The sequence below is a fragment of the Telmatherina bonti genome, assembly GCF_933228915.1.
Source record: "Telmatherina bonti genome assembly, chromosome: 19".
Lineage (NCBI taxonomy): Eukaryota > Metazoa > Chordata > Actinopteri > Atheriniformes > Telmatherinidae > Telmatherina > Telmatherina bonti.
The window spans coordinates 13,913,808-13,936,255 of record NC_136617.1 but is presented as its reverse complement, the minus strand read 5'-3'; the positions used below and the strand labels follow the sequence as shown (position 1 = coordinate 13,936,255).

The following is a 22,448-nucleotide window of genomic DNA, read 5'->3' as shown; positions in this document are numbered from 1 at the left end:
ATCACTGATACTTACTTGCTATGATGTTCATATAGTTTTAGACAGCTGATCGACTCATTTTATTAATGGGGCTCCTGTCAGACAAACTGTTTTCTTCTTGCAAGCTGATATGCCAAAGAAACTTGGTTTACTTCAGTTTACTTTTAATTCCAATCATTTTCAGGCGATGGAAATAATTTCACTGTTTTGACAAACCTCATAAAATTCAGGAAGCAGGAAAGTAAAGAGTCACATTTTCTACGAATGATAAAATCCTTTCTGTTTCACGTGTTTCCTACATCATGATATCCTTCCTCATGAGAACAAATAATCAAACTTTTGAAGTTCATTTTGTATTTTTTATTCAAAACCCCTGAACATGTTTTAGTTACACCACAAAAAGTCAAACACAATTTTTCCCCCTCAGAGGGGACGATGGAGGGCTGACGGAGGAGCCAGGATGATGGGTCAAAAGGGGTGTCTACTATAACATCACTGCAGAAAACTTAAAAAAAAAACAAACAAACAAAACAAAACAACTTTGTCAAAGTTTTTGGGAAATAAAAACCTATCTGAAACTTTACTGGGTTCTATTTACAATATTGCCTTAAAAACCAGAGTAACCCTGACCTCAGCAGGTCTGACAGATACGACTTCTTACCTTTACTCTTCTACCCTTTACAACACAGCAGTTAGCAACAGTCTTGTGTATGTTTTATTTATTTTCCTCAGGATTCTTAACTGGTTTCTCACCCTGACACCACTAAAGGCAACACTAACAATCATTTTAATAATCATGGAATCAATAAACCATTTTTAACGCTGCTGTGACTGTGTTGGGACCATATAGGTGATTTGCTAATCAGTCACAAACTAAACATATGCCCACACAAAGACACGTTTTCCCATAAAAACCATCACACAGGACATTGTTGTTGTAATTGTTGTGTTGTTTCCAAGAGTGTAAAAGTGAGAAAAGCTTGAAGTTTACAGCAGTTAATCAAAATGAGAGCTGCGCAGAAATCTGCTGCTTAGCTCAGACCGAACAGGCCACATCAGGAAAGAAACAAATACATCTATACGTCTCATGGTTTGTCTTTGTTTTTTTTTCAAGAAAAATTGTTTTGCAGATTTTAAAGTGTTATTTGAACAAATGAAGTCACTCATTTCTGTTGTGGTTGGGTTCAATCTGCATGAACACTGTCAGAAGATAAAGACTTCTGCTTACATGGCTGCAGAAACAGCAGCAACACATAAATTAGATGAGATATGAGTGAGTCCAGTTTCAGGCTCGCTTATTTAAAATGAGATGGAAAAAAATGAAAATGTGAATATGAAACTGTTCTCATTTCTCAATTGGTTGCATGTTCCTTTGCCCAAGTTTTTTTTTTTTTTTTAGCATTACTGACATATAAATCTGGAGTTACATATATAACCTACATTGTAAAGTAAATATAAATATGCGGTCAAGATTATCAAATAGCTTTAAGCTCTACTTATACAGAGCTGATGACAGCGGGTTTAATGCAGCACTAATTAAACAGTGGTTTCCTCCTTTCTTCAGGTTTCTTTCCTGCCTTCTGTGTTTGTATGTGAAGTGGAAGAGACAAAGTGGGGAGGAAAGGATGTGAGGAAAAGAAACAAAGATGCACAAACTGAGAAATGAAAATAGGAGGAAGAGTACACTCTGTATCCCAGAATGCAATGCAGGCTTGGCATATGTGGCTTCAGGTGATTTCTGACAGCTCAGGCATTTAAAAGCTTGTGAAACAAGATGTTACGCCCAAGCTCAGGATCTTTCAGCCAGATCTCAGATGTAGTCAAATAATTTCCATTATTTAGAATTAATCTAATTTGTAAAGCTGATAATCAGAATCTGAGAGGATTTATAAACTTTCATCTCAGTTTTGCCTGTTGAACATCCAACATTTTCAAGACTGTTAAGATGTCTTTGCTCAATTGTGACTTCTTTTTTTTTTTACTCATTATTGAGACAGAAAACACCTGAACGTGCCATCAGTTCTGGCCTGTGTAAAAGTAAACTGTCCGGTTGTTTCAAGCAAAGCCTGAGCTGTGATACAGCCCGAGCGTTTCGAGAGGATGTGGGCAATTTGATAACGAGCAACTCGGTTATTTATCAAGCTAAAAATATTGACAGCTGTAGACATAAACAGAAAATAAAAACACATTAACCAAAACCAAACAAAAAACCCTCAACTGAGCTAATGCCTCATACCACCACTCACTAACCCCCATCCCTCCCCTCCCCAAAAAATAGCCTACATTAAATCAAACACACACTGGAACAATATCATACGTAGGATCTCCTTTGTGGACCTGAGCTAACTATGAGTGGGTGGAGATGGCAGAGTCCATGTAATCCTCAACAGAAAAGGGGGCAACTTCCCTGACAGGTTGCCAGTTGCTGAAGTGGACGCTCTCCTCTGTAAGGGCCTGTCAGAGTCCAGAGACTGATATGGCTGCAGTACAACCCAGCTTCTTACCCATGGGTCTATTTAACAGGTGTTAATCAGATTTGGAGTGGATGCTTTGTCCTGCTTGAAGCTCAGGAATTCAGAGAAAGACTAAATGGTCAGGTGGAGGCTCCTGAGATCTCGTTTGCTTTCCGTTTCTGCAGGTTCACCTTTGATGTTTGAAAGGTAAACTAAAAAAAAAAAGCAAAAAGGGAAAAAAAAAGTCTCGACACAACAGCGAGGCGGAGAGGAAACCTGCAGGTTAGACCGCATATTGAAGGTACGGCTGCAGACCTTGACGGTTTGTCAGGGTCAGTTACCGGGTTCATCATCAGAGCACCTGAAGGGGTCCTTGTGGGGTTGTATGATACCAACTTGGGGTCTGCATGGGCTTCTCTGACGTCTGCATTTATCCACAAATGGCCGATTGGTGCATGGTAGAGACTTCCAAAGGATACTTCTGTTTAATGAATATACAATGGGTCGGTTGAGACGAACAGCATCAGGCTTGTAGGAGCACGCAGACGATATTTTTGCTTTGATATTCGTTGTTATTCCACCAACATTTGCTTTTCTTGCCGTTCTGAATTTGCATCACAGACCAACTTTAACATCACATAAATGGAGCCGCATGCGTCTAATTATTCATCCACAAAGTTCCAATCTGCTCGCTGATGTAGAGAGGAAAAGTGCAAACTGGCCTTCAAAGTGATAGTGATGGTTCCAGCGTGCAGGGAGCAAACAAAACCAGTGGAGACAACAATTCCTGATTTGTCCCAGTGTGAAGGTGCACGGTGTCTCAGATGGATCGAACGTCAGAGGTGAAATTCTGTTCAAATGGGTTTCTTCCTTTACCTGAAATGTGAAACAGCAATTCCACCCGGGTCTGATGGAGAGGAAGGTCTGTGCACTGTGAAGGGAACTTTAGTTGCTTGTAACTTAACGCGCTGCAACTCTGAAGATATCAGAAACTGAAGGAACTCCAACCAGTTGTGTGTTTTTCACTGCGATATTAAGCCGATGTGATACAAACGGGTCTTTAGTCTTCTCTGGATTTTGACAGAATTTTACATCTGCAGGCCGTTTTTATTACCAGCTGGAAAAAATAAAAACTCAGTTGTCCCTGGAACTCTTTAAAAAAAAACTAAATCAACCCTTTTCTTGATGGTTTTCTGTGCTTGAAGACACGATGAACAGATTCTGATGCGTTAGGGGCTGCAGCAGACAGAGGAAGATCCCAGCGCCAAACTTCCACCGTTCCAGATGTTCAGATGAAGACCAGAGTTCAGGATGTGGAGAGGAGAGACTTACTGGACAGACAGTTTGATCCTGAACCAGGTTTTAAAGGGAAACGTGTAGAGTCTTTAGCTGGAACCGACAGGTAAAGTTCAGATAAAATCTTTCTCTGTAAATCTCATATATTATCTAAAAATAAACAACTGATTCTATTAGAAACTGAAACTATCTCAGGTCACAGCGCCGCGGCTGCTGTTTGGTGGAGGTTTGGGTCCGGAGGAGGACTGAGACGGACAGAGACGGGACAGGATGACACACAGGCGACAGTCAGCTGTGAGGACTAGTCGTCTTCATCGTCATCGTCCTCCTCGCCTTCGTCGTCTACGTCCCTCTTCCTCTTCTGTCCCTGAACACCCGCTTGTTCCTCTGCAGAGAAAGACCAGACCAATCACAGCCTCTACAATGGCGCAGGGTTTCAAAATCAATATCAACTGCAACATTTTAACACATCCTCACCTTCCTCCTCTGCATAGTCATCCTCTTCGTCGTACTCTTCCTGTGATGAAGCACAGACAACAATGAGGAGATCGGAAATTTAGCTTCAGCCGATGGTGACTTCTTTCAGATATTAGAGAAATTAGGCTGTTTCTGATTGGAGGACACTAATGAAGCTCTACGGATACTCAGCACTACATGAATGTGACCAGGACAACGTCCATCAGACCGACTCTGACAACGGGCATAAACTGAAAATAAAAAAAAAAAGGCAATGCAATTTTTCACTTGTATGTATTATAAACTGCTGTATTAAGCTCATATAACAAAGAAACTTAAGTGCAACACCTTTTCAATTTTTTTCTCTGGTAAAAATATTTTATTTCAGACCCAAATTGTCCAAATATATTTTAATTCACAGCTTATTTATGAGAAACTAAGCACAAAATTAAAAAAAAAAGAGCTGTAAAATAGCAGCTAATGTCAATTATTTTCTATCCTGTTGTGTTTTTAAAATAATATTTTCTCTTCAACGCAAAGAAAAGCTTTTTTCTGATTTATGGCAAATAACAAAAAGAAATCTTTTTTTTAAAAAAAATCTATTTAATTTTTCCCAGATTGTGTAAAATAATAATTAGGTATAAACTAAATAAATAAATAAATAAAACAATTAAAATAAACTCTGGAACTGAAGTGTTATATGCTTTCAAATGCCAAAATAAATAAATGTGTTTAAAAGACTGATCAAGAAAAATACCACTCCCTGTTTTCTGTCCTCGGGGTCATGTGTCAGAGGCGGCCGTTTTGGTGCTGAACCTGGTCTAGTTCACACTCACACCTGAGGTGAATCCATCAGACCAGCCAGAGAACTGAACTTCATCTAAGTCTTCTTAAAAGACTTGCTGTAGAATCAAACTCCAGACTGTCAGATGGTAGCAGCGCCTCATCCTGATCAAATCTGGCGGTGCTGCTGAAGTTTGCTGAAGTTACTATGGAAACTACTGATCAATATTAATCTTCATAGAAAAGAAAAGGTCAAATTAAGCTGTTTTTCTCCTCTGAAGTAGTGATCAGCACGTGGTCTGGACTCCGTTCTCTGCCTGGCTGAGCTCAGGTGCATGATGGGATGGGGACCTGCTGTGGATCTACCTGCAGGCTACAGCCTGAGTTGCCCACCTGATTGACCTGGTTCACCTGAAAGCTCAACCCCACCTCTCCTCCCTCTGAGCCGCCCTCATCCTCCTCTTCATCGTCCTCTTCTTCAAAATCTCCAGTTGGCCCCGCCCCCTCTTCACCATCTTCATCTAAAAACACAGAAGACCATCAGTCAGAGGCTTTCGCAGGTTTAGGAAGATGTTCACACTGAAATGGTTAAAAAGCTCAGAAAGCCGCGTCCCACCTTCGTCCTCAGCCTCAGAGTCTGGAGCCTCATTGTCCTCCTGGTCGAAGCCGTCCAGGTAGGTAACCTGAGGAAGCAGCTCGAACACACTCTCTCTGTAGTCCTCCAAGGATGTGATCTCACAGTTGAACAGGTCCAAACTCTGCAGGCTTTTCAGGTTTTGCTGGAGCATGAAACAGGATGTTAACATGACAGCATCTCTAACAATCTACTGTCACTTCTATTATAGTTTAAAAACCATAAGAAGAATCGATGACTGACCAGCGCCTCCACAGTGCTCAGTTCTTTTATCTTGTTCCCGCTCAGGTTGAGGTAGTTCAAGTTGGGGCATTTCTCCGCAAGAGTCTCCAAAGACCCTGACAGGTTGTTGTCACTTAGCTCCAACTGGGAAAATTATGATATACAACATTTCAAACATAGTTTCTGCAGTTTGACAGGGAGTTATTTATGTTAACATTAACTAACTGCATTAGGATAATTTTAAATTAGTGTTGGCTTTTTGGATTTGGGACATCCTTATAGGATGACGGAGGTCAAACCTAAAAACAAGTGATGATTAGGACTTTCACTGAAAAGTCTATTTTTAGTTTTGCCCTCCATATATCTAATTTAGCTGTTGAAACGGGAATAGTTAGTATAGGAGCCAAAAGGCTGTCAAAGAAGCACTAGAACAATCACACCAATCCTAACACTCCTGTGTCTTTTTTCAGTCAATAACTGACTAATAAATAAAGAGAAAGTGAGAAGCTTTTTTTTAAATTTTCTCTTTAAGTCTAGAACATACATTTTAGTGATTGATTAAACATAAAGAGTGAAGAGAAATTAATCCAAAGTGCATTAACATTATAAAGCTATACATAGCCAAAGGTCTCATGTGACCATCGAAGGTCTCAGTTATTTACAGATCCTGTTTGCTTTATAACAACTTATGGCACAACAGCATCACTTACTGGACAATGAGGTGCCCTACAGTCTCTTCACTGCAGAAATAATTCAACCAAATTCAACTAAGCAGGTGCTGAGCTGACAAATCAAGGTGAGTCTAAGAGATTAAATTCAGAAAACATACCATATATTTTTTAAATAACTACTGATCCATATTTCTATATGATGCTGGTTAAATGTTCAACATTGTGCTTATTTCCCTGACTACAGTGACTATCATTCCAGATTAAAAAAAACCCAACAAATAACAAATAATTTGTGTAGTATTAAAAGTAATATCTAATCTAAAAACAGAAAGTATAAAGGTGATCATGGGCTGAAATGATTATGCACATTTCAGAAAGTCCTTGAAAAATTCTAAACTTGTGATGATAAAAGAAGAATCTGGAAAAACATGAAGTTCAGCACCTGGACATAGACAGTGTCTCTGTTTAAGACACCTGGAAACTTTGCAGTGCTTACCTTACGTAGTTTGGGCAGTGAAGGCAACTTCGCCAGAGAGCTCAGACCCACGTTGACCATACTAAGGAACTCGAGCTCTGTGAACTCGTCCGTCAGACCCTCGACCTCCCCATCAGCAGAGCGACTGTTGTCCACCACCAGCTCCACAATCTGATGACCAGGAGAAAAGCAGAGCTCTGGGTGGAGGATGGGAAAAGTGCAGCTGCCTCTGAGCAACTGTGAGCTATAATTCAATTTCCCCTTGACCTGCAGTTCACTGGCTGTCCATCAGATGACAGCAAAAACACAAAGTGACTTACTTTCAAAATAATAATGAAGAGCACTGAATAATATGAACTGCTGCTGAACAATTAATAGATAGTCATTGTCTGACAGTTAACTGATCAATGTACTTATCAGTCTCCATACTGATTCATCTCTGTTTTCATAAAAAAAAATTCTAAACTGTATAACTGAATTATATTTAATTGTTTATTTAATTATTTATTGAAATATTTAATTATTTAATTAAAATATTTGGTGGGACCAATCTCAAGGCGTGTCCTGATTGCTTCCTGATTATTGTTTATTTTACCTATAGATAGATAGATAGATAGATAGATAGATAGATAGATAGATAGATAGATAGATAAAAAGGGATTTTAAAACAGCTGTTTTAAAATTTATTATAATCTTATTAGCATTTCTTATTTCTATTTGTCTTTATTGTTGTTATTCAAAGTTTTCGTAGTATTGTATTGACATTTTATCAATATTTCTAAATATGATTGTTTCACCTTTATTTTATTCTGCCTACCTAAGCAAAATAAAATATCCAAAGAAAACAAAAAATAAACACAGCTAGCGGAAAGATGAGTTTGCACGATCATACAAAAATTAACTGAATAATTGTGCTTAATCCCTAAAGAGGTATTATAAGTAAAACATTGTAGAAATAATAAGATAAAATTTATGAAAAATATAAATAGCTGAAAACATAAAAACAGATATATAGAAATAAACATGGAAATATTATAATTATTAATAAAAAATAATAAATAAAACCAATCAAAACTGTAGGTGTAACAACATATACATATACCATTTTATATCCTGCTTTTGTACAGCTACAGTGAAGTTGAAATGTTAAATTCAAGTATGTATTTTAAAATGAATTTAAATATAAGAATGCAATATTTGAAATATTGGCATAGTTTGAATGTCTTTGCTTTTTATTTAAAATTGCCAAAAAAAAACAGACAAACAAAAAAGTCAACCAGATATAATCTATGAAAGGAATAAATGTAAATGTTAATTTGATACTGAAAATGTGTTGTGGTGTGCAATTCAGACTGGTGGCTGTTTCAATTTCCCAGATTTCCTTTGCTCTTCCTGCTTATATAACAAGAAGAGCTTCAGTAGAGCATCAGCCTGCAGCTCCACCATCTCCACTGTGACTGCGCAGGGTTTAACCCTCTATAATCTGTATTCAGTGTGGAGGTGCTGCTGCAGGAGGAAGAGGAGGAAGAGGGGGAGGTTTCTATACGTCCGCCATCTGCCGGCTTTCCCCAATTCATAAAACATGACAGAAGCGTTTCATTTGCTGAAGTAAATTAAGTTAGAGTATTATTTAACGGGAGCTGCTGGTTATATAACAAACACACACACATACAGCATGGAGTCGTGTTGTATAGAAATGGACGACACAACCTGACACGTCAATTACTGCGGTCACAGCAACCATGTAGTAATGTTTAAAGGGGGGGAAACAGGATAAACTAGTAACCAGTGAAGTGGACTCTTTTCGACCAGAAGCGATAGAAAGCACCGTGTAATCTGCGGTACTTTTCAAGTCTGGAGTAACGTCGTTTTACACCGTTACGACACGGTTATGCCTACACCGACCCCCCATTACACCGTAACCGCGTTACGGTAATGGGTCACGACATAACGCAGCACTATCGGTGCTTCTAAAGGTCATAAAAGTTAAAAATTTGTCGTCGTTATCGGCCATTATACCAGTCAACACGACAGCTAATCCGCTTTCTAAAACGGTAAGTCGGTAACGCGTTACTGCTCCAGTGTGTATGACCTACCGAACTGGTTCGCACATAAATGTGAGCAAAAAACAAACAAAAAATATAAATATTATTTTAAATTCATCTGGGCACGGTGTGGAGTGGCGGGACGATGTTAAAAGAAGTGTGGTGAAGCACATTTCCGTCGAAGTTTGAGCCGCCGGAGACTTAAAATGTCCGCTCGTGCAGGAGGACGAGTCCATAACCGACAGCCAAGTTGTTGTTGACGTGCCTCGTTTATCCAAGACTGTGAACCCGAAACAGACCGGTGCTTATCTGCAAACGCCCGCTCTAACCCCCACCAAACCCTTAAAAGTATTGTTTATATTAATTATGCTTTGTGTGGGTGTCCTACTGTTTAAGCCAAGCAGCTCCGAGCTGCTGGGCTGAAAGTTAAACTTCGCTTGGATGGATGGTCCGTGACGGTGTTTAAGTTATCAGTCTATAAGTGTCTATAAGAGCAACTAGATGTGATTATAAGCGTCAATCGGTAGCTAAATGGTGCATTTTACGGAATAATTTGAACCTCCGTGACAGACGGGATTTCACTGGAAAGCAGGAGGGGGCGGGCGGACGGATGAAGCAAGCCCCGAGATGCTTCACATCCATCTGAAATTGCTGATCAGAGCCGGGGCAGCAGATCAGACTGAGAGCTGATCGATATTTGCGGTTAACCAGCCAAATATACGAACACAGTAATGTGAGTGAGTGGGGTTTATGAAAGGGACGGAGAGGAAGCAGCCAGTCTGAGCTCCGGGCGCACATCACCTCGCGGATTATTTCTGGCAACAATTAACATCTTATTAAAGTATAAGTAACTTACCTCTGCTGGACTCCGGTTCCGCAGCTCTAAAGTGATCCTTTTCTTCATGTCCATGTTGAAAAATAAGCTGTGGTGGATAAGAAGCAAGCGACGAACAGTTAAGAAAGTACCGGGGATCAGAGCGGTGGTTGCCCTCCTCCACTGACCGCAGTTTGCCTACTGATCCTCCATGATACCTCGCGCCCTGCCCTCTCCACTACAACCCCGCCCCCCGACGCACGGGGTTGGTCGTGTTTATCACTTCCGCTGCTGATTGGTCAATGGACCGTCAATCATTACTGATCGGATAATAATCCACTAACCGGACAGTTGTATTCCAAAAACCACAGACATCCGCGCGCATTCACATGGGAGTTGTAGTAACGCAATTTAACCAGCAGAATTTCTCCAATTCTCTCAAACGCAGCAGCACACATCGGTGTCAAATATTTTTTACAATGCTATAAATAGTTTTAATATATTATTCCAATCTTTTCCTTTCAAACCTCTTAAAACCAAATTTTTGTGAAAGGTCAACACGAAATATGAGCCTGAACCTTAAACCCAAATTGCAATTAGCCCCAAATAATTATTTGCAAACTAAAAAAAAAAAAAAAACAAAAAAAAAAAAAAAACGTTCATCAGACTAAAATTCACATGTAAAATCTATTTTCTTTTGTGGATATTCTGACATAATGCTTTCAACGTGACAACTTAATTGAAAAAGAAAACTATCAGAGGAGAAGACCAAGTCAACAAGAAATGACTTATTTAGAATAACATTGGCATTTATTTAATTAAAAAAAAAAAGATCCAGATTGACACTGAATGAGTCAGTGCTACAAAGCTTGACTGTGGTCCAAAGAGGTATGGAAAGCCATCAAATAAACTATGCAAGGTGTGGTTAACAAATGTTTCGTGCATATTTCAGCTGTTGTGCTCAAAGCATCCAAAACACAACAAAGAAGTTCATATGAAAAAAAAAAAAAACAACAAGTTTATATTTCAGATTACCAATGCAGGCAGCCATCACAATCATTACCAAGAAGCAATCAGGTACAGTTTAAAAAAATACAACTTTATATGTACATACAAAAAGGTTCGCTTCGCTGAGGTTACAAAAATAACTATAACTTAAATGATGCTAAATCACAGAATAAGGGGAAAAAAGAAAGACTTGTCAAGTTGGTGAGTATACAGGTGGGCTAAAAAAATGGATATCGGCTCACAAACAACTTCCGTAACTGGTTTCTCATTAAGGTTGAACTGGACAACCTTGAAGCTTGGTAGAGGAAAGCATCTGTCTGCAACTGGACTGTCAACTTTAATCTGTTTTCAGGTGTCATAGTTAGGGCTTGTACATACAATGCTTGTAAAAGCTTGAAACCTGCTGTAGTTTGTATTACCTTGTGATGAAAATTTAAAAAGAGTAAACCAATTTTAAGTTGAAAGCAAAAACACAATTAAGACTTTGAAGTACTGGACATCTCTTGACACTGGTTTCTACAGCATGTTATACAAATGACAAATGTGTAAATCCCAGACAGTTATTCTCTTGCACTTTGTGGTAACAAACATTGTGATGCTGAATAACTCATTTTTAAATTTGTTTTTGACCACAGTTGACAGGCAAGTTATCCTCTGATTCATCAGCTGATGAGCAAAATGTAGCTGTGCTGACAGAACATGTTGGCTCATAGTTTCCAAAGGGTCAGGCACAATGGATGTAATCAAATAACTTAAACTGACAGGATCATCTTTTTGCAAGGGTATTGAGAAGTGTAGATGCAGCAATAGTTGCCAACCATTATAATCCAACTCTATCCTAATGATATTCACTTACAGTCCAGACACCACAGGACTGAAAGACTGGCCGATTGATCAGGACAACTCAATGTTGGAAAGGCAAGTCATGTTTTCTGCATCTGTTCGACATCGAGGCCTGTTTGATTTCAGCTTCTTCATCAGTCCCAGTAGTTCCACCATTTCCCTCTGCAGCTAAGCGCATGCAGTCCAAATATTTGTAACGGCACATACTTTACTGCCCCCAATAACGTCCCTGAATCAACCTATTTTCAGCATAAAAAAAAAGAAAAAAAAGGGGAAAAAAAAGAGCAAAATAACATGGGACACTTGTTTTGAATAAAGGCTTGCCATTATAGACATTATTAAAAATGTACTGATAGGTTAACATGCACATAGATTTAAAGCTTTGGTGCAACTGACCAGAAGGGGGGGCATGTATGGGACAGCTGCAGACCACTTACCCAGCCTTCCCAATGTTTCCTGTTTTATTAAACTGTTTTTAAGTGTGATGAATGAAAGTTTCATGTTAAAAATGCATACAATACATTAAACCATTCTGTGCACATACAGGCCAGGTCAAATAGATCAATTTAACTATGGCAGCAGATAAAGATCTAATCTAATGTAAAATAACAGAAAAAAATGCTGTTAAGGCCATAGAGGCCATAAAAGAGGAAAGATATGCAGCTATTCATGTGCTACATAAATATTGGCCCTCCAAAGAGGAAAAGTAGCAAATAGTTCTGGGTATTTTCTATATTTTTTATTATGATGAACCATCTTTGGGTTTGAAACTATTCATTGGGTAAAAAAAATAATGTTTGTAAGAAGTTACCTTTAGAAAGTTGATTTATTTATAATTAGAAAATGACTGAAAATAATAGGGACAATAATCAGTGGTGAAAATAATCGAGTAACAGCCCCCCTCAACCTTCATAACCACCTGGTGGAGGAAACAGCTGATTTGAAACAACAGTGATAGATCTTATTCAGTTTCCAATTGTTTGAAGGTCTCTGTGGATAATAAAATTCAGTTTGTCTTTTGTTTCAGACCAACAATAAAAACAGGAAATGAGCCAACAGGTATCAGGCTGTGCCCCTGAAATGATTCCTCGTGTGTCTGAATGAATTCCAACGAGAGCTTTTAGCTTAACATTACAATAACTACTGAGAAACAAATGAGAAATGCTGCTTGGTGCACAAAGGATCGTTAAAGGATCGTATGACCTCTTGTTGTAACACATGATCTTGCTGCACCTGAAAAAGCTCAGAAACAAAGACCAATGTGAAACAAATTGGAGATCTTCTCAAGACATACTGCTGTGTCCAATAAATGAATGAAAAAACAGAAATTGTCCCCATTCCAGCTCCTATCTGTGACCTTGTTTTCCGCTACACTATTATAGGGAAGGAAATTAGTGTCAGAGAGGGAAATGTTGTTAAAAAGCCATTAGATAGGTTCTCTTGACTCTGGCATTAATTAAATGAAAGTGTATAGAAAAAAGTGAACATCATTTAATGCAAAAGGGCTTCAACAGGTAAGACAGGGATTAGCAATGACATCCAAAAGTATCAAGTGGGGACATTGTTATTAAGGATAAACTAAAACTCTGAAGTCCAACCATTTATCATTTACACTTCGTAAAGCACCCATGCTCAGTATAATTACTTTCTTTATAACTTCACACTTTATTTCAATCAGGGAAGCAAAATTCTGAGTATAAAAAACATTCGGGGATTAAAAATGTCTGCCTAGACAGCGAAGTGTTTTCCAACGCAGTTGTTTTAAGATTATTTTGAGTCAAGGCCCCATCTTCTCCCAAGTTTAATTAATCATTTCCTTTCTACTCTGGAACAGATTCCAATGAGACACAACCCTGTTTGCAAACACTTGATGAGGCGTTCAGGAACAAGAAACAAGTAGAAAATCAAAATAGTGAATGATTGAAGTCCTCCATCATCCATTCCTTCCATTTCAACCTGATATGGTCATGGCAAATCTTACAGGGACTCAAAATGTGTGCAGACCTGAACTTTCATTAGTTCTCTAGCCGTCCATCCTTGATCTTTTCAGAGAAGCCTTTTTGTCTCTTCTCCCACTCGCTGGTATCAAACATTTGAAGGGGGGTTGAAAATGGTGCGCGCCTCCTGCCATGAGTCAGTTCCTACCCCCCCAGTCTCAGTCAGATATATGAGTCTAATCAACCCCCTCCTGCTACGACGAGTCACTGGTGCGTCTTCCCTCTTCACCTCCTGCTTGTTCTCTGTTACGAGCTGACCTGTGTCGCGTCTCCCCCCGTCTCCACCAGTGTCACCTGCCCCTCTTCTCCCTCCATAATGATGCCCCCCTCCTGCAGCACCACCATCTCTCCCTCTTCCTCCACCACACTGGCAGCCCCCTCCTCTTCATCCTCCCCTCCCACCACCTCGTCGGGACTGGCAGCGTTGGCGGCGGCGCCACTGGCACTGTTGGCGTTGGTGCTGTTGGCCTGACTTTGGGCCATGGCCTCCAGCTTGATGCGGTACTCCTCAGCTTCCTGCTCCTTGCGCAGCAGCTGTTGTCGGTACTCCTGAGCCTTTCTGTTGGCTTCCTGTAGCTGTCTTTGCAACAGCTCCTGATGCGGGAGGAAGAATCAGAGGCAGAACAGGAGGAAGTCATTTAGTCCATTATGAGTTTAATTAAAGCTCACAAACTTAATTATTTTAGTTTACTAACAAAACGAAAGTTAGTTTGAGCTATTTAGGTAAAAAACCTGATGATGATTTCTTCCAGTTGTCCATAACTTACATATATGACAAGTATGGTGATTAGGTGAGGAGATTTTCTTTTTTTCTTTCTGATCTCAAAAGGATTTTAGGAGTTTCGACTGTTGGATAATAAACCAGGAAATATCCTCAACTTGCAACAAAATGTTGCTTGATTAATAAGAAATAATTGATTCATGGAAACAAAAAATATAATTACAGCATCCCAATTTTGGACTTCAGGCGTGGCCTTACAGACTTAAAACCACACCACAATGTTATGAAATCTGTTCCAATCTTTTATTTTAAGATTTCAAAGTTAAATTTAACACTATATATTAATTTTAAAGAAAAAACAATACTGAGCATAGATAACCATTGCACTTACTGTTTCTCCTGCATCATTGTGGTTGTTGGTTACCTCCAACTTCCTCTTCCTAGAGGGGGGAGGCTGAAGTTCCTCCGTCACCACCTCCTCTGTTACAGTGTTGGCGGGCACCGCCAGCACTAAAAATAAGCAAAATGATAATCAGCAACAAAACAACCTCGGGACGACTTACAGTCTGCTGAGAGACACTGCAGTGGGGGTCATACTCTGCTGTCCGTGCTGCATTGTGACAAAGAACGGCTGTGCCATCCCTCCGGTGGTCTGCAGGTTGCCATGCTGGTCCGTTACTATGGTAATGACTCTCTGACCACTCTCATTGACGACAGCAGTATGTTGAATGTTGGAATCCAAAGCGCTGGCTGCCATCGCCTCTTCTGAATCTCCTGAAGTACAGAAACAAAAATTAAACAGGATACAGCAGGTTGGAGATTTGATGGTTCCATGGTTTTAAATGCACTTTTAGAAGAATCACATCAGGGAAAAAAAGCTGAAATAAAGTAAACAAAGACAGAAGTCACAAAAATTGACTGATGTGTTGATTTTTGTTTTTTTCCATTATTATGCATTTCAAGAGTTAACTGTTCAGGATAAGTTCTGACATAATTTTACCCAGTTTTTTCACACCACATATTTAATAAATATCAGCCAAGCTGGTTTTCTTTACTCATCAACAACATCTGAAAAGCTTGTTATAACCTCTCTAAAATATTATATATAAAGCAGTGAAATAAAGCAATTGTGTGCGTGTGTGTTCACACCTGCATTGGCTTTGTTGAGAAGCTCAGCCAGATTGACCACCCCCCCTTGGATAGCAGGTATCCCCTGGATGATAAACTGTGGCTGGTTGGTGCTGCTGCTCGTCTCCACGTTCATACTCACTTGGTTCATGTTGACCTGGTTCATGTTCACCTGGTTCTGCATTCCCTCCTTCACACACAAGTATTTTTTTTTATCACAATGACAAGATACTGACAAGCTCTTTAACAAATCTTGTGTCTGTTTTAGTCTCTTTTTAAGCTTTAAAATAATAATAAAATAACTTCAGGTTAACAAATACCAACCCGCAGTATGAGATAAACTACATTTACTAAAGAAAATGGAATAATTCTGGTTTATTTGAACTGTCTTCTGGTCCTTCATGTGGTTTTCCACACTAATGACAGGCAATTGTGTCCACACATATAAAAGCAGGTGCCTGCTTGCTCAAGAATCTTGGCTATTATGTCGCTACAGAGTTTCTCTAAATGTGGTAAACAGATGTGGTAGGCATGAGAACATGCATCGAATGAATACAATTTAGTTATGCTTTCATTTAATGGGCAATAAAATCATAAAGGACATTGTATGTCAGGAGTTTATGTGAGAGCACAAACCACGTGACTGGATGTCTTTGCGTTTTGTCTCACCTGCAGCAGCAGCATCAGCTCTGTGTTCTGGATGTCGACTGCAATGTCAAACGGGGTCTTGTCAAATTTACTGAGCGCATGCACATCTGCCCCGTGTTTGATAAGGCTCTCAGCGACGCTGTGATGTCCGTGCTGTGCTGCCCAGTGGAGAGCTGTCATCTTCAGCATGTCTTTGGCGTTAATATCTGCTCCGCTCTGAAAGAAGTTTTTTTTTTTTAATTCAAAACCCCCATTAGAAAGCAACAGAGTGATGAATTTCCTAACCAGATATTGTGATAATGGACCTGTTTTCCAGTTACCCATTACCATTAATGTATTTTCCATAAACACATGAACAAATCAGTTTTAGGACCTTCAGAAACATGTAGATATGTCATGTCAAGACATCGACAACATGAGGAAAGAAGTGTTGATAGAAAGATATTAAATGCCAGCAAATAATCTCCTAACGCTGCGGTGTATTCTGAATATTCTGAGAAAAAAAAAAAAAAAAAAACCTCAAGACCTTTTTTTTTTGCTACAAACTCACCGCAGCAGATAGAGCAGCTGCCAATAAACGACAAACTATTTGCTGCTACAACATATTAATTAGAAAAATATAAACTGATGAGGCAGAAACTGATTATATACAATGAAAGAGCAACACAATAATAACACTGTTAACTCTAATGAATCTGAGTTACATGTGATTTTCTCACATTCCAAATGGGCTGCACTGTGCCTGATTCAGTCTAAAACAGCACAACTAAAAAGACTTCCTCATCTGGCTCTGCTGATGAACTCTGGCGCTCAAACCTCTGCTGAGTTTTTGTCTGGTTTAACAAGCTGTTACAGGACGAGAATGTTCAAAAACAGTACGATTGGCTAATATGCTTCTAACAATATTAGCACTAAACGGCAGCTGTGACAACGTGAAAACTATAATGCAACATTATTTGTGTAGAGTAGTTCCAGCTGGAAACAATCTTTTTAGGTTAGAAGACTATAACAAATCCAAGAAGACTGAACTTTGCTTTGAGGATACTGCTGTAAATCTCCTTTTAAAAGCTACAGAGCAAAGTTTACTTCATGCGTCTGATCTAATGTCTACACATAAATGATGTAGCTTCTTTTGAATTCTTTTTCCTAACAACAAACACAGATTTAAGCCATTTTTAATATAATTCAATTGCAAGTTAAGCCAACTTGTTATGAATCTAGTCTTTAAATGCCTCGTGTACTCACTAAATGCTGCAAGTTTCTGGAAAAGTCTGATTTGTGCACGATCAGTGAAGGAAGCAGCAGTCAGCTGATAATAAACCAGAAGCCTTACCCTGACCAGCAGCTCTACGATGACTGTGTGACCCTCGGCGGCAGCCATATGCAGCGGGGTCCTGTCCACTTTGGTGCGGGCATCCCTGCTGACGCCAGCCCTCAGCAAGACGTCTGCTGTGGAGTAATGGCCATGCTGGGCTGCCAGGTGGAGAGGGGACGTCCCCAACTGTGGGTTGCATGAATAAAACACATGACATCATCGGAGGGAATAAATTCAACTGCGTCAAACTGTTTAAAAGACATGATACGATCACAGAAGAAAACTGAACCCTGAATTATTTCAGATAGTTTAGTCAAACTCCATCATATCCAAGGGATTTTAATGATATCAGCTGTGTTAGGTTCAAGGCCTGCCTCTTACCCAGTCAGTAGTGAAAGGAGCTCCATTGGCCATCAGGTTTCGGACTTCATCATCCTGACCTTTCCGGGCTGCCTCCAGCAGCCTCTTCCCCAAATCCACCAACGACATCTGACATAGATCAATGAAGGTGATCAGTTCTGAATACGCTCTGATTTCTTTTCCTGCTTCCAACAAACAAACTTATGTTCAAAATATCAACATGGCGACGGGGTGCAGCTGCAGGGCAGTCATGTTGAAAAACATAAAACGCTCATTTTACACTTGTAAACAATCCACCAACATTTTAAATACGATTAGATTTTTAAATAAAAAAGTATTTAAGGATAATCTATCATCTAACAGCAGCAATAAAGTCTGTTACAACCCAAGTCAACTTGAGACAACATTTGGTTAAAAAAATGGGAAAAGCAAATAAATCTAAAGCAAAGACAGAAAACATTTGACGTGGAGAAGCGACTAAAGTTTTTCAACCCCCTTCAACAAAATACATTAAACTCCATTTAAAACTAAATAATACCATTTCAACTATTTTATTCCTCTTTATAAATTGTTTAGTACTACATGCTCGACCAGTTTTCATTTGTTATTCTATTAAAGCACAAAGTGTTGTGCTCTATTTACTGTTAAAACACCAGAGCACACCAATAAAGAACAGTACAACTTCACAGTACAACAGCACAACTTTGTGATGTGCTCATGTAGTCTCCTCTACCTTACGTTTTTCTGCAGCTGTCTGATAACGCCTCCTTTTCTGAGATCTCCAACATGCCTTTCGAGAATTTTTGCATCTGTTCTACCAGTTTTTCAGAAAATTAGTACATCAGGCTTACACTAAGGTATTTTACGTCAGTGCTGCAGCAGACACTTGCTTGGAACTTTGCATACAAATATCTGCTGAGAGTAAATGTAAATGAAATGTTTCTTAATGAGACTGTTATTCAAATATAATGGATTACATGCAAAAATACCCATTAAATATATATACACATTAAAATTGAGTATTCTGTGCTGTTCTTTGTTTCACAAAATAAACTATCAAACATATTGCAATTTCTTATTTACAACAACAAAAACAATTTTAGCATTTTACGACGTTTTATCGACCTATTGTTTTACAAAGACAGCCTGAAACTTCATGCAGCTCATTAGGCAAAACTGGGATTTACTAGATCAGCAAAAAAAAACCAAGAAAACAAGAATGGCATAATATATAATAATAATAATAAACAAAATATTCAAGTAAATTATTAATTTAACAGTTATATCATAACTTAAATTTAATTTAGGAAATTCATGCACCCTTGAAGAGAATACTGAAGGGCACTAAGATGTCAAAGTACATATAAATAAAACATTGACCAATTGAAATCAAGGAGCAACTGTGAGAAAAATAATACAAAGAGGGACTTTAAATGTTTAATCAATCATTCAAACAAATTCATAAAATAGATCCTAATTTAAATGTTTTCAAGTTCTTTGAAATAATTAAACAATTCTATTTATAAACATTTAACAAGGAGCCTACTCCAAAAGAGACCAATTTAAACTATGATGAATGAATTTGAATCAGTTTTTTTTTTTTTAAATTTCTCATATTATGAGGAAATCATGAAACCAGCAAACTGAACTGTAGTTACACCAATTTTAAACAGCAGTCCAAAATAACATGGACAGATATAAACACTGTTTTAAAACAAGGTTATCTTTAAAAAAAAAAAAAAAAAAAAAAAAGATCTGCCAGGCTTTTCTTTTTAAAAATATTTTTTTAAAAGAACAGATTACACACTCTCCATCTGGTACTTCTGTGAAATAGGCATGAAAGACTTCGGACGTCTCTATGAAAACATTTAAGTATACAAAGGGAAAATAAATTAATAAAATCTCGCCTCCTCCTTGCTCATTCACCTTAACAGTGCGCTCCATCTAAAGCTAACTCTTATGTGTCCATTTTCGGACATAACTCCGCCTATCAACATCCAACTAAGGTATGAGGGGAGGGAAAATACTTTAAAAGTTATTATTTTTGCACATCTTACAGCATAACTGCAACATAAAACACACATTATACAAGGACAGAGTCAAACTCCTCATGGGATTAAAGTGTATTTTAACCCTTCCAAAACAACATCGCTGGTGTCCGATAATGGGTTCAGTCTTTTCGCTGTTTGAGCTAACAATGAAAACGTCTGAAAAATTAAAAATAATCTCACATATAAAAATAGAAACTGCAGGTCTTAAGATAAACGGTACTAATATGGTTGAGCTATGTAGGTATTATCGGACATTTTCGCTTTCTTTAGTAAGAAAACTGCACAAAGCCACGTCCGATAATGGAACCTGTAATGGCAACAACGTTTGATATTGCGAAACAGCGGAGAAGGACGAAGCTTTTCTCTGTGCGGCCGAGGAGCCATTTTACGCGCCTTCATGGCCAGAAAAGAGTCCGCCATGTGCCACGTACCCCCTTGTCCCCTCTCTAAGCTACATTTTTACTTTATTCACCGTGTAAATACACATGTGCCATTACTAGATTAACAGTAGCACAGACAGGAAACTGTTTGATATTAAGTTGTTGGTTTTCCGGGGGAAGTCACACAGAAATTTCCTATTTTACACGCGGAGAAAAAAACTACTTCCACATCCGGTTAAGTTGCATTCTGCAAGCGTGCGCCGCCAAACCTGCTCACCGAAGACCAATTTGAAGACATTTCTCAACTCTCTTCCTCAATATTACTGATCTTTTACAGTGTAAATAATACGAAAATGCGCGTCTCTTCCTTCGTAGGACGGCAGAGAGGCTACTTACCGTGTCCAGGTTTGTAAAGGGCCAGCCGGGCTGCTCCTCTTGGCTAATGTTAGCAAGCTAGCCGGCTAAACAGAACACTCTTCCTTGTGTAAGGATGGCTAATGTGATTTTATCGGTCTGTGACACCCAGAAAAAGCTGGTGATGTGCAAACTTTATTTTAAAATGCGTAAAACATCGTCATTAGGCGCCACTACAGTCTGTCAGGCTCCTCGGGACTTGTTTACTGCAGAAAGTTGGCGAGAGGCGGCCGCTACCCGACCGGATGTTATGCATTTAGCGTTCAGATTAAAAGTCAGTCGTATTGACTTAGTTTGATATATATTTTTTTTTTTCTACGAGAGGGGAATATTCCCCGCCACAACATCTTTATATAACTCCAACGAATTATATTATTTTATAATTACATGTATAAATTGACATTTTAGGGGATGCACAGGAAATCGTTCAATATGCTAATTTTTCGAGTTTCTTTCTCAAGTCAATTTCATTAAATATGTACTGGTAATTACAGGTATCTCTTTTAACTTGGTAAGTTAAACCAAGTATAATTTTCGATTGATTGTTGTACCCTTTCTGATTCAAGACCAAGCCATTAAAATAGTCCATTCGCAGTGGGAACCTATTCCTGTCTTTTATGCTGAAAGTCCTGCCAGGAAGTGCGGGCTTTTCTAACTCCGCTACTTACTAGCTGGTTGTGTTAGCGCTTAGCCTGTTTGCATGCAGATGGTTAACGGGTTAAATTGGCGCCAGCGCTACATTTTTACATGTTAAATTACACAGTTGTACGTGTCCTCTGTTTATTATAAATGTTTATCCAGCGGGAATGCTTTTAAAAACTTATTGTTATCTGTTTATCGCGACACCGGAGCTGGAAGCTGGGGTGTGCGTTTTGTGGGCGGGCTTTTATCAGAAAACATTGAAGAGGAATGGAAATGGCTGGTCTCGGAAAAGCACCAATAAATCATCCAATTTACCTGTTCAGTCTCTTTTTCATCAGGATAAAATGGTATCTCAACGTTAACACCCGTCTGTTACATACTTTGTTTAATACAGATGTAACTTTGAAAATCATTGGATTATAATAAAAATGTTGTGAATGTAATTTTTCTTCAGTTGTGTTTTTTCTGTATCTATTAATTGCTAACTTTTTTTCTGTTTTGTTATTGATCCAGATATATATTATTCTAAATATATAAGAAAGAACTTGTAAACATAATTTTCTTTGTCATCTTAAAAGTTTTTTGTTTTAACATGTCAACTGTGTAAAAATGTATGAGGTGACTAAAAAATAGGAAAGGTAAAATTTACTCGTAAATGAAATAACTGTTAAATGAAAACAGGAATAATAAATTAAAGTTTACCACCCAACAGATGCAGATGTCTGATCAAGAGTTACAGAAAACTTTTAAAACATTTAATTTTTAATTTGTGATTTTTTTTTTTTCCACTGTCACCTAATTTCAGTGACATTTGTATTTTTCCTTATTTAATGGAAGGGTGTCGGTACAGTTGAGCATGACTATATATGATTTATTGGGGGAAAAAAAGTTTTATACAACTTGGATTTTCCCTTTGGATATTAATAAAGTATTTTTCATTTTAATTTCCTTACTCTTTACAAAGATTATATATGCATTTTTGCATAGTCATTGACATTTTCCTACAGGATTAGGAACTATACTTAAAATGTCATGTAGATTCTTTCTTTGCTTTCATTTTACAATTTTATATATATATATATATATATATATATATATATATACATACACACA

The 22,448-nt window shown here is 38.4% G+C and overlaps 2 protein-coding genes across 3 annotated transcripts; both read right to left on the bottom strand.

Annotated features, from left to right (window-relative positions):
• Positions 1-324: 324 nt before the first annotated feature.
• On the bottom strand, positions 325-10,047 carry anp32e (acidic (leucine-rich) nuclear phosphoprotein 32 family, member E). Of its 2 annotated transcripts, none has more exons than XM_079258523.1 (7): positions 9,871-10,047; positions 6,991-7,140; positions 5,845-5,967; positions 5,584-5,746; positions 5,361-5,488; positions 4,206-4,245; positions 325-4,115 (listed from the first exon to the last, which is right to left on the bottom strand). In XM_079258523.1, exons 1-7 carry the CDS (start codon positions 9,922-9,924, stop codon positions 4,030-4,032), a joined length of 744 nt encoding a protein of 247 aa, XP_079114649.1. In that variant the 5' UTR covers positions 9,925-10,047; the 3' UTR covers positions 325-4,029. The 2 variants fall into 2 exon arrangements, with proteins under 2 accessions (XP_079114649.1, XP_079114650.1); XM_079258524.1 differs by having other exon boundaries at positions 5,397-5,488.
• A 2,786-nt stretch (positions 10,048-12,833) lies between these two features.
• LOC306770292 (GA-binding protein subunit beta-2-like) lies at positions 12,834-21,635 on the bottom strand. Its single transcript, XM_079259143.1, has 8 exons — positions 20,676-21,635; positions 17,870-17,977; positions 17,507-17,674; positions 16,195-16,389; positions 15,547-15,715; positions 14,995-15,171; positions 14,789-14,907; positions 12,834-14,270 (listed from the first exon to the last, which is right to left on the bottom strand). Exons 2-8 carry the CDS (start codon positions 17,975-17,977, stop codon positions 13,923-13,925), a joined length of 1,284 nt encoding a protein of 427 aa, XP_079115269.1. The 5' UTR covers positions 20,676-21,635; the 3' UTR covers positions 12,834-13,922.
• Between the last annotated feature and the right edge of the window lie 813 nt (positions 21,636-22,448).

Excerpts from the sequence above, each read along its gene's own strand:
- anp32e (XM_079258523.1), bottom strand. The coding sequence starts at position 9,924 with ATGGACATGAAGAAAAGGATCACTTTAGAGCTGCGGAACCGGAGTCCA. Across the intron at positions 7,141-9,870 it reads GGAACCGGAGTCCAGCAGAG|ATTGTGGAGCTGGTGGTGGA; the intron begins GTAAGTTACTTA and ends CCTGGTCATCAG. Across the intron at positions 4,246-5,360 it reads AGGTGAACCAGGTCAATCAG|GAAGAGTACGACGAAGAGGA; the intron begins GTGGGCAACTCA and ends GCTTCATCACAG.
- LOC306770292 (XM_079259143.1), bottom strand. The coding sequence starts at position 17,977 with ATGTCGTTGGTGGATTTGGGGAAGAGGCTGCTGGAGGCAGCCCGGAAA. Across the intron at positions 15,716-16,194 it reads AGCTGATGCTGCTGCTGCAG|GAGGGAATGCAGAACCAGGT; the intron begins GTGAGACAAAAC and ends TTGTGTGTGAAG. Across the intron at positions 14,908-14,994 it reads AATGCAGCACGGACAGCAGA|TGCTGGCGGTGCCCGCCAAC; the intron begins GTATGACCCCCA and ends GCTTATTTTTAG.